Here is an 11,547-nt window from a genome sequence, read left to right as displayed (position 1 = left end):
TCTAGGACAGATTTGTCCTGGATATTTGTCCTCCCTTCCCCCTGCCGAACTTAACAACAACCAGAAATATCCTGTAATCTCTTCTGCTTCACCTGTAATTTGTCTCATGCCGGCAACGAGCGGAACCGTCTGCCTTTGTCAAGATCAAAAAGCCACGGCAGCCATGTGATGTCAGCTTACATTAAACACCCCCTCTCTCCCCTCCTCCTCCCCTCTCCAGCTTGATGCAGAGGGGGAGACGCATCTTCGTCCTCCCGCGGCCTTCTTCCTCCCCTTGGCACATCTTCTGCCATTTGGAGGTGCCCTGGTTGAAGGGGCAGGGAAAGCCAGCCCCAGCAGGCAGCTGAGGGGGTCCTGGGCCCTCCCTCCACAGCCGAACCTGGGGACAAGGCAAAGAGCAGGAGATGCAGCAAGGTGGACCACAGGCCACTGAGGACATTTGACCTCCGAGGGCTTTACATCACTGCACGTCATCCTCCTGCTCTGACCTTGGGGTGAGGAAAGCTCAGCCTGCTTCCATAACTGCAGTGCTGCTGCGCGGGCTCCTTCCCGCCTGTATCACGGGCAGGGGAGCGTCAGGCTGGGCAGAGGCCGGCCAGTTGCGGGGGGGGGTGAAGGGGAAGGTGCCCAGGAAGGGGTAGGACAGAGGTTGGGGCTGCCAAAAGACCTCGCACAGAGTGTGCAAAGCCAGGCACTGCTGCTGTACGCTGTTAGGGAAATTCCCTTCCCTATTTGTGGAGAAATGCAAGGCTTGCAAAGTAAAGCAACATGTTTATCACGGCCTGGACAGAGCAAGGACGAGAGCTGAGCAACTTGCTCATCTGGCAAAAAACAGCAAAAGGATAAGAATGCTGGTATCTGCTTTTCCCTTCCACAGACCTTGCGAGGGGAGATAACAGCCGAAAGAGGGAGCCTTGCGGTGGCAAGACGGCTCTGTTTTGGCTAAAGAGTGAGGGACCAAGCAGAGAACCAGTTTCAGCACAAAACTGTGAAGGCTTACAGTGCCCTGGAGTGAAACTTTTGCTTAATTATCTAGAACAGGTAACACCCCTGCTCATGTTAATGAGAATTATAGAGATCATGCTATACATATATGACTATGTTACTCAACTCTCCGCCTAAATCATGCTATATGTAACCCGTGGGAGGGTAAACAAAGAATTAGAGAATAAAAAGAGAAGAAGAAAGGGTAAAAAATGGGAGAAAGGGACTGAGGATCTAGAGACGGTCGATGGGCTGTGCTCCTCTTCCTCCACCCAAGATAGGGACGCCTTCTTGGTAAGAACTGTGCCTTTGCCCCTCGCAAAGAATATTCGGAAAAACTTGGCCAGCATTATCGTATTAGAGCTATTGCAGTAAGTGCATTTATCAATGGCAATTCCGTACTTGTATCTGTCACCTTAATAAATCAGCTGTATTTGTAACTTTGCAAAACCGTTTCAGTGAAAGTCCCTGAGAGGGCTCGGACAGGCAAATGTCACATCCTTATTCGTAACACAGCACTATTGTATCAAGCAGCCATTATAGTATGGAAGTGTATTCGCTTTGCTAATGCATGTCAGTTCGCATCGTACACAGGGGTGAAGCCGAGAAAACTCAATAACAACTCAGTGTTATTAAGCAGGTATTCTTTATTGCAGCGCTGGGCAGCACGGGGGATAGATCCTTCCATACATGCGCGTCCAAGCGTTAGGATTCTTGCCATAATATTTACAGCTTTCATGTTTATTCATCACATTTCTAAGAAAAGGTTGGGTTATTCTAACTATTTCATTAACATAAGTTCCTCCCATAGTCCCGCCTCAGTCTGCCCAAGTTACACCCCCCGCCCGGGGGTCCTTGGGGATGAAGGTACTCATGGTTGAACTTTTGAACTTGACCTGTGGTGCATGTCCTGTACCATCCTGGGTCTTTTCCAAACCGCAGGACCAGCTCTTTCTAGCTGCCCTCCCTATCTCTCCTGCTTAGTCTTCTGTGTTCCTTGAGCCCCACAGTCCGACTGGAGGATTCCACCTGGTGTCCTTCGCTTGGCAGATTCTGCTTCATTCTTATCTTTATAAAGTGTTTGTTCGTTAGTCCGCAATGGATATATGCATAACAGTTAGTAGAAATTGGCCTCCCTCCCTATCTCTAAAGGCTGGTCAGCAGCACTTTCCTAAAAGCCAGTTTTCTAAAAGCCAGTTAGCCATTCTTTATTACAGGGGTGTCGGGAACAGTGGGATTTTACTGGCGCCTTTGGTGTGGTCCAGGCTCGAGCAAACGAAGGGGCACCAGCCCATCGCAAGGCCCAGGGGGACTTCCAGCCGGGCCCTGGAAACAAGGACTTTGCCTCTCGGAAGCAGCGTAGGGCTGCCCAAGGCACCCCCGGGCGGCCAAGGCGAGGCCAGCACCCTGCCCCTCCCCCACGGCTTCGAAACCCTCGAGCATCGCCTGGCGCCACCGACAAGTCCCACCGGCACGACCGACCCCCGGGGCGCCGGGGTGCCGCAGGAACAGCGTCGCTTCGCAGTTTCACAGTGATTACCGAGCAGCCGCGCTGCCGCCAGCGATCGGAGCAGCCGCGCCGCGCCCGGAAGGTGCCAGGCCCCGCGTCCGGAACCCGCCAGCCCGCCCGCTCCCTGGCGGGCCCAATGCGCACGCGCGCGGGAAGCACCGCCCCGCCCTCACGCCCCGCCCCCCCGCCGCGCAACATCAGCGCGGGGCGGGGCAGGACGGCGGTTTGAATCCCGGCGGGCGGCGCTGGCTGCTGTGGAAATGGCGGTGCTGCGGCCTTTCGATAAGCTGCCGGTGCTCAACTCCGCCGCCCTCCTGGTAGGTCCGGCGGCGCCGTGTCGCACCCCTTCCCCGCCATCCCGGCCCGGGGCCCGGCCCTGCGGTCTGGGCCGGTCCGTGCCTGCCTGTCCCGCACCCTCCGCCGCCTCGGGGGCAACGGCCGCGCCGGCCCCGCGCATCCACCCCGCGCGGGGATAGGCCGCCTGGCTGCGATATGCAAATGCGTCCGCTGGGGCTGGCCCCGCCCCCCTTCTCCCCCGGCCCCAGCAGGGCCCAGGCACGGTGGCGGGGGGCGACCCCCGGAGCGGCGGGGTTGTCCCCGGCTGGGCGGTGCCGCCGGGGCGGCGGCCTCTGACCGTGCTTTTCCCTCCTGTCCGCGCAGCTGGTGGGTTCGGACGAAGGCCTCCAGCAGAAGCTGGCGGAGCTGGTCCTCCGAGAGAAGAAGGACTTCAAGATCAGCGTGTGAGTGGCGGGGAGGGGGACGCGCCGGTGGCGGGGAGGGGGACGCGCCGGTGGCGGGGAGGGGGACGCGCCGGTAGCGGGAGCGTACGGGGCCTCTCTGTCACTTCGTCCGGGAGATGGAGCCAAAGCAGCGGCCGTGATGGGAATTGACGAAAAGTTTCCGCTTCAGCGATGCCGCCTCTCCCCGAGCGGCGGTCGCTGGCGCTGCGGGGCGTTTCGCTGGGAAGCGGGAGGTCGCTCTTGGGAAGGGCGGAGCGCAGGGCTGCGCGGGTGGGGCTGGCAGCTGCGGAGGGCAAACCCCGCTGTCCGCAGGGCAAGCGGTTTGGGCCCGGATTAGAAATGGGGGTGGAAATAATTGTCACGTTCCTCGTGTTCACTACGCACGTACCTTTGCCCTTCGGGTGTTGCACAGGTGTTCGATTTCTAAGTTGCAAGGGTTTGAGAGGAGCAGGGGTGTTTTCTATCTCTCCTGGGAGACAGACGTATACAGGAATTAAACATCCTGGGACAAAGTAGGACAAGTACAGTGCTTGCAACTGTTTGAAACCAAAAAAGTTTTCCTGAAAGATGTCTGTCACTTTTGGTGCTCTTCCTAGCCATTTTCTGGTTTGTGTGCATGCACGTGCTTTTCCTCCTCAAGCTATTAAGATGCATTTGGAATTTTAACTTTAGCTGCATGACAAGTCCTGTCTTAAAAGCTTGATTAACTAACTTTTTACAATATAATGTCCTTGACAGCTTTCTTGCCAAGACCAAATGAGTTTAGTCAGCTCTTCAGAAGGTGTTTGTGTTACTTTGCTGCTGTAATCTGAGGCTGTGCGGTAAAGGCAAATGTAAGGCTGTGTAGTAAAGAGCTAATGTTCTGCTAGCTGGTTAGAGCAGCTGTACTGCTCTCATCGTGGCATCTTGGATGTTTGTGCTAACTAGTAGTAAGTTAATTACACAATTTTTTGTGCAGATCCTGAGCTGTGGAGTGCCATAACTAGATGGCTACTGGTACTACAGCTGGGTCACTACCCAAAAGCGTGGAAACTTCTGCTTGTACTACAAAGCAAGATAAGTCCCTGCACTAGTATCACTAGGGAAGCAGCAGTCCGTGACAGTGGTTTTTTTCCCCCACTGTGCTGCTTTAGGGTTATACACACTGCAAAGAAATATGGTATCTTGTCTGGCAAGTCTACCTGCCAGATGCAGCTGGTGGGAGAATTGCAGGGCTGGGGTTTTTGTGTCTGTTAACACTAAGGAAAAAAAATTTCTGCAGTGCATATCTGGAGGCTGCTGACATCATCTAGTGATGCTGGTTTACATATAGTGGAATTCCATATCATGGAGGGCTTTTGGGTGTTGTGGTTTTGTCTAGGAGGGAAAAAAAACAGCAATGAAATCTGGTATTTTTTCCTTTCACCACAGCTTCACCCTGAATTTCATCTTAAATTTATAAGCTTGTTTGTGTTGCGATGTGTCTTTCAAATGCTCTTTGCTTCTATCTTGTGTTAGTTTCAGAATGTTTTTGTTAAATCGTGCTTTCCTTATTTACAGGAAACACCTTTATCTGCAGACTGGCAGACAAAACTACGGACTGCGTATCATTAGTAGGAGGGAATGTGTGTCATGGTCTGTGGCTGCTGGGGAAAACTGTTAAGACCAGATTTAATTGCTAGAAGTAATATTCCCCAAGGAGACCAAAATCAGTGTTTCTCTCTTGGCTTCCAGAGAGGAAGTGGATTGTGAGAGAGACTGATATCCTGTGATTTGTGTTTGTCTGATCTGTCTTTTGGGTGATCTTCTAAAAATATGGTACTGATAATAATCTTTGCTGTGGAAGGCTCAGATATGCACTACTGAAGCTTTTTTTTTTGTGTGTGTAGTGGGAAGAGACACAAAAAATCCCCACCCTGTAGTTCTTCTTCCAACAGGTGTTACTAAACTAGTAACTCGTGACACAGCAAAAGGGTTAAAGAGGGACGTAACAGTGTAATAGAAGCTCTTTCTGAGTTATAACGTCATCTATGAAGCTGTACTAGTGATAAATTTCAGGTTTATGGTTTTGTGATACAACACACCTTTCTGTGACATGGACACCTGAGAAGGTAGGCTCTCCTGTGTAAGCGTCTGAGCAGTATCTCTGGAATGTGACAGGAAAGCACTGACACGCTTTAACTGAAACTTGGCAGCAAAATATACCAGTAAAGCACTGGGGTCCACTTTGTTGGAAAGACTCTTCTTAACAATTAAATAAAAAGACTGCCATACCGATCTGTGTGGAGAAAATGTTTCTGTGAGTCTTGTTATGCTCTAATAAGCATCCCTGTATAAATGCCCTTGTCTAGCAAGTATTGTCGTGGCTGTCAGCAACTATGAGTAGGTTTAAGATATGAGAATACCACTTGAAGAATCACAGCGTCTCTTCAGTGCCTTCGTATTTAGTAATTAGTGAGCTTCCTGGTAACTTGCTATGTGGTGAACTGCAATGGTTATGTGGTTATGGTAAAGTGGATACTGCCTTGCCAAGCTATTTGGTTAAGCTGGCAAATTTATTCTCTTTCAGTCACCTTGCTCCATCCCTCCCCTTACCTTCACAGAGGGATCACGTTCGGCCCAGGATAGATCTGATTGTGTTTATGATTGACATCAAGAGCAAATACAGGTAAAAAAGGGAAAAAATATGAGAAGGGCAACTGATAATTCTTTCTTGGATTGATGGCTAAATCTGCATTTTTACTGTGTCAGAGCTGCTGAATAGTGGATTTCAGACCCAAGACTTGTTGTGATGGAGCAGCTCAGTAACACACAGTGGTTTTCTGGCCTCCAGCAATGGATTAGGTCTAAACTGCTCTGTCCAATAACATGCCTGTTGTGCACTAAGTTGCCACAGCAGAGAGGACAGAGTTTATTCCTGGATCTGGGGTGATATGAACTGAGCTTTGCAAAGATGCTGTCTGTAAAATCAGATGGAAATGATGGTGGTCCTGTTAAGTTCTGCAATACGCCTTTGGCTGATGCACTACCTAATAACCAGCCAGTTGCTGCTTCTGTGTCCCAGTTCACTGATGCTGCTGGTCAAGTGAGATCAGCACTATGGATGTCTCTAGGCAAAAGAGTTAGGTCTGTGGGGACTGATCCCTTTGCTCTCACCTTTGTAGAAATTATATTTGTGTCCCCAGGCCATAAGTAAGGACTGGCTAAGGCACAGTAGTCAGCATTTTATTACTTGCTTAACTTGTGACTGATGATCCTGCGCTCTCATTTACCAAAAATGACAGGCCCAGCTGCATACTTACGGCACAGATGGTGCTGCAGAAATGTGTGGGTTAGCTCTTCCGAAAGAGCCGAAGTAGTGCTGAGGTCTCGTTGGATGTTAATGAAGTCGGATGCTTAGCGTCCGCAAATCACGGAGGACACTGTTCAAACTAAGTCTAACTGTTGAGTCTTGGATAGAAAGGATACGTGATGGATTATTAAACAGCTGTGGGCATTACAGAGGTTCTGATGCCGTGCTTTTAGCATAGAGCGTAACTCCGCCGGCTCGCATATCAGCAGATGTTAACATCATTGGTTTTCTAGTTGTGCTTCTGAAAGTTATTCTCTTTGTCCTTATGCTGCACTGGTTTTACCTCCCTGTCCAACTGGATTGTCTGTGCTTTTCTGACAGCTTGAAGAATGTCGAAGCTTCCCTAGCTCATGTGGATGCCAGCTTCTTCCTGGGGAAAGTATGCTTTCTTGTCACTGGGGGTACGTATGGCATCTGCACTCCTCCTCCTCTACAAGCTGCACAACTGACTATTACTTTCCTTAAAACAAGGCAGTGACTTAACTTGAAACAAAGCAAATGAAACTGGTGGCTTTGTTGAAAGCTTTGTTTAAATGATCTCTGAACTCATCGGCCTTTTATTGTTTTCTTAGATAAAACATGGTTCTCTTTTTCTCATACTCACTTGCTCTCTTTTTGTTTTTTGCCAGTCAGACCTCTCTTCTCTGTCCCTAATCTCTGAATATGATTTGTGTTATTCATTTTTGATTTTTTTTTTTCCTGTGGCACTGCAGAAGTCTGTTCTGTCTGCTCTTGCAGATCTGTCTTAATGGTAATCCTAATGAGCAGTGAGAAGCATATGAGACTGTGTAGTAAAATGAATCTAAATGGATGAGCTACTAAACTATTAAGTACAGTTTTAATACAAGACTGGTATCCCTGCTGTGTGCTGTCTGTCCCTGTTGTGCCTCTAATATCTCTCTCTTCCCCCCTCTCTCTCTCTTTCCCTCTCCCTCCTGCCTTGAGCAGAGAGGGTGCTCTCTTGTGGACCCTCCCTACTTTAGCTCTGAGGAACTGGAGAGGCCAGACCATACTGGTTGGTGTTGGAACACAGGTGCTCTATCCCTGGAATTTGGGGGTCAAGAGACCTAATTCTTGGGTGTGAAGGAGTCTTAGCGTTGTCTTGTGCTATGGCTCTCCTGACGGAGTGAATTCCTCAGAGACATGACCACCCTGTGATACCACGTGAGCCAGGAGGGCTTCTGATTAGTGAGTGGAAGATTCTGCCCGTGCTGAATGTGCTGATCCCTTATCCAAAATGTTAATGTAACAGTACTCTAATGTGGCAATACTCTTCTGCTGTCAGTATTAAGAAAAACTTCTGTGGTAATTCTATTGCAAATCTTGCACCATTCTGTTTGTACTGCTCGCTGTTGCCTTACCTTCTATGGTGGTCTCAAAATTAGTTCTGGATCATTTTGCAGATGTCGAATTTCCTAGTACTTTTCTTCACTGAATGTTGATTATGGGGCTTGTAATGTTGGAAAACTTTTTCTGTAGTTGGCAGGGTGAATTACTGCGGTGTAGAGATGAACGCCATCTGGAAACTGGGAGAAGTCTACTGCAGTCCTGTGCTGTGCTGTGAGCTGGAGGTAAGGTGCTTATTTGGTGTCTGCAAGATTTGTGAATTCCACTGTTCTCTTAGGTCATTACATTAGCAATAAACATATGTACATATGCTGCTGTCCTGCATTAAGTGTCAGAGACCAGACTCTTTCTATGAGAACAGTAGAGGTACAGGCATCTGATTGTCCTTGAAATTAGTCTTCTAGATTACCTGCTTCTTCCTGTGCTACTTCAAATCCTCAGGAAGACAAGTCTAAATTAACAAAGACTTCTCTGATATGCAAAGCCTTGGTACACTTGTTCCTTGAGGCATTTTCTCTTCCTAGGAGCCCCTGAACTGTTATTTGCTATGTGACTCTCTTGCCCACATAATCATAGAATCATTTAGGTTGGAAAAGACCTTTAAGATCATCGTGTCCAACTGTTAACCTAGCACTGCCAAGTCCACCGCTAAACCACGTCCCTAAGCAACACATCTGCACATCTTTTATATACCTTCAGGGATGGTGACTCAAACACTTCTCTGGGCAGCCTGTTCCAATGCTTAGCCACACTTTTGGTGAAGAAATTCTTCCTAATGTCCAAACTACATCTCTCTTGGCACAACTTGAGCCCTTTTCCTCTTGTCCTATTGCATGTTACTTGGGAGAAGAGACTAACACCCACCTCACTACAACCTCCTTTCAGATAGCTGTGGAGAGTCATAAGGTCTCCCCTCAGCCTCCTCCAGACTACAACCCCAGTTCCCTCAGCCATTCCTCATAAGTCTTGTGCTCCAGACCCCTCACCAACTTCACTCCCCTTCTCTGGACACGCTCCAGCACCTCAATGTCCTTCCTGTAGTGAGGGGCCCAAAACTGCACACAGCATTCGAGGTGCGGCCTCACCAGTGCTGAGTACAGGGGCACGATCACTTCCCTACTCCTGCTGGCCACACGATTGCTGATACAGGCCAGGGTGCTGTTGGCCTTCTTGGCCACCTGGGCACACTGCTGGCTCATGTTCAGCTGGCTGTCAACCAGCACCCCCAGGTCCTTTTCCGCCAGGCAGCTTTCCAGCCACTCACCCCCAAGCCTGTAGCGCTGCATGGGGTTGTTGTGACCCAAGTGCAGGACCCAGCACTTGGCCTTGTGGAACCTCATGCAATTGGCCTCAGCCCATCGATCCAGCCTGTCCAGATCCCTCTGCAGAGCCTTCCTGCCCTCGAGCAGATCAACACTCCTGCCCAACTTGGTGTCACCTGCAAACTTACTGAGGGTGCACTTGATCCCCTTGTCCAGATCATGGATGAAGATGTTAAACAGAACTGGCCCCAACACTGAGCCCTGGGGAACACCGCTTGTGACTGGCTGCCAACTGGATTGAACTCCGTTCACCAGAACTCTTTGGGCTCAGCCATCCAGACAGTTTTTTACCTGGTGAAGAGTACACCTGTCCAAGCCATGAGCAGCCAGTTTCTCCAGAAGAATGCAGTGGGAAACAGTGTCAAAGGCTTTAGTAAAGTCTGGGTAAATGATGTCCACAGCCTTTCCCTCATCCACTATGCGGGTCACCTTGTCATAGAAGGAGATCGGGTTAGTCAAGCAGGACCTGCCTTTCATAAACCCATGCTGACTGGGCCTGATCACCTGGTTGTCCCATACATGCCATGTGATGGCACTCAAGATGATCTGCTCCATAACCTTCCCCGGCACCAAGGTCAGACTGACGGGCCTTCCTCCTGTTAGCCAGGCTTTGTTGCTTCACAGACTGTTTTGCCATCTGATATGCCACTCTTTCCGGTTACCTGCTTTGTCTGAAAAGCTGGAGGGAGAGTTTGGCATTCAGCAGTAGCATGCTTCACTTTTCTGTACATCACTCCACCCTCAGAGACTACTTCCCTACCAGCAGGTAATATCTGTGCCTTTGGCAAACCCTTCAGGGTTTTCAGCTGACAATGCCGTACCTTCCCTAATATTAGGGGAGTAAATGGGCCTCTTTGGGATTTTCTGTAGCTAGCTGCTCTGAACCTGCTTAATGCCTGCTCCAGTTCTTTCTTTTATCACAGCTTAGCACTGCTTTTCTTCTTTTCTATTGATTAAGTAATTTCTCTATTTTGTTTCCAGTTGGAAGCGGTACGAACTGCTACTGCTCAGCGACTTCTCCGAATGTTACAGATCTGTGCTGGTCACATACCAGGAGTTTCTGCCTTGTCCTTTGGCTCACTGATGAGGAGCTCTGCTGATGAGTAGCTTCTCGTGAGAACTGAGCCATGTTCATCAGTTTTTTCACTTCAGGCATTCAAGCTGCTGCAGTTGGAATCACGTTGGGAAGCTTTTTTTGCCTGACTTGTCATGACTGCTCATCCAGAGCTGTTCTTAGCTGTCACCTCTCAAGAAAAGCTTGATTTCTGTTCAGTGGATAATGTATAGGTGCTGGGGCGGAGGGCAGTTTGAATTGGGGATTCCTATCCATTATTACGTCTGAATCCTATTTCATGATCAAGTTTGAGTTTTGCCCACTTTGCCAGTGGAGCTACGTGTTTTACTGAGAGAATATCAGAAGAACAGGATGCCATCCCAAATGCCACATGTCATGGTTGAGTAACTTAGTTTCAGTGTCCCCAGAGTACTGGAGAAGAGGCAGCAGGCTCCTGCTTCCTTTCAGTTGAAATCTAGTACCTTGGACTAATGTGAAACCTTGCTGCCAGGTTTTGTGTCCCCACCAAGAGAATAATAGGGAAGGAAGGCTGTCCTGCAGCTTCTAGATAGACTGCAATTGGCAGCTAATGATCTGGCTGTGTGAGCATCTGCCCGGTGAAGAGCTCGGTGTTTGCATTCCTGATACGATTGTGGAGGAAGGGACTAAAAAAAGGTGAACTAGCACTTTAGCTTTCTTTGAGCTCTTTAAAGAAAAAAGCTCCATCTATCAAGGCCAGGATAACCCTAGCAACCCAGCCTCCAGAGCTGACCAGAGAAGAAATACAGCAGATTGGACATCACCAAGATACAGAAAACGTGTGTTGTCTCTTGCAAGTTGAGTGTATGCTGTGTATAATCCTTTAACAGGTTCTTACCTCCAGTAATTCATGCCTTATTCTCACTGCAAGTCGGTAGTGTGTTTTGGAGTTCTAAGTTAATAAAATATGTAATATTTAATATTCAGTTGTATACTCTTTGTTTAGCTGTGTGGCACAGGCTTTAAAACCTCTGAACGCTTGCCCCAGTTTGCCCTGGCAGAGAGGCTGGTCCCAGCCGGCAGTTTGACTTAGTCGGTGGGCTGCAGTCACGGTTTCAGCCACGGGGTGGTGGCAAAAGCTCGCCAAATACAACCCTTCCTGTATATTCCGTTGTGCCACTTTCCGGAACACTGTGTTTCTCGAAACGCTGGGATGTTTCTTTTTCTTACCCAGAACTGCATGCCAGGTAGAAATGAAGCCTAGAGAGATTGTGTTAAGC

General features: G+C 49.1%; 1 protein-coding gene across 1 annotated transcript; it reads left to right on the top strand.

Moving 5' to 3' along the window:
• The first annotated feature begins 2,754 nt into the window (after window positions 1-2,754).
• On the top strand, window positions 2,755-11,253 carry CENPM (centromere protein M). Its single transcript, XM_086469649.1, has 6 exons — window positions 2,755-2,811; window positions 3,155-3,234; window positions 5,783-5,881; window positions 6,887-6,966; window positions 8,045-8,136; window positions 10,216-11,253. Exons 1-6 carry the CDS (start codon window positions 2,755-2,757, stop codon window positions 10,339-10,341), a joined length of 534 nt encoding a protein of 177 aa, XP_086325775.1. The 3' UTR covers window positions 10,342-11,253.
• Window positions 11,254-11,547: the final 294 nt, after the last annotated feature.

The sequence above is a fragment of the Leptosomus discolor genome, chromosome 1 (assembly GCF_034619465.1).
Source record: "Leptosomus discolor isolate bLepDis1 chromosome 1, bLepDis1.hap2, whole genome shotgun sequence".
NCBI lineage: Eukaryota > Metazoa > Chordata > Aves > Leptosomiformes > Leptosomidae > Leptosomus > Leptosomus discolor.
Note: the sequence above shows the minus strand (reverse complement) of the source record. Positions and strands in the feature narration are given on the sequence as shown.

Bases quoted from the DNA above. Each gene is read 5' to 3' on its own strand.
- CENPM (XM_086469649.1), top strand. From the start codon at position 2,755: ATGGCGGTGCTGCGGCCTTTCGATAAGCTGCCGGTGCTCAACTCCGCC. The intron at 2,812-3,154 runs GTAGGTCCGGCG...CTGTCCGCGCAG, and splicing joins TCAACTCCGCCGCCCTCCTG to CTGGTGGGTTCGGACGAAGG. The intron at 8,137-10,215 runs GTAAGGTGCTTA...TTTTGTTTCCAG, and splicing joins TGCTGTGCTGTGAGCTGGAG to TTGGAAGCGGTACGAACTGC.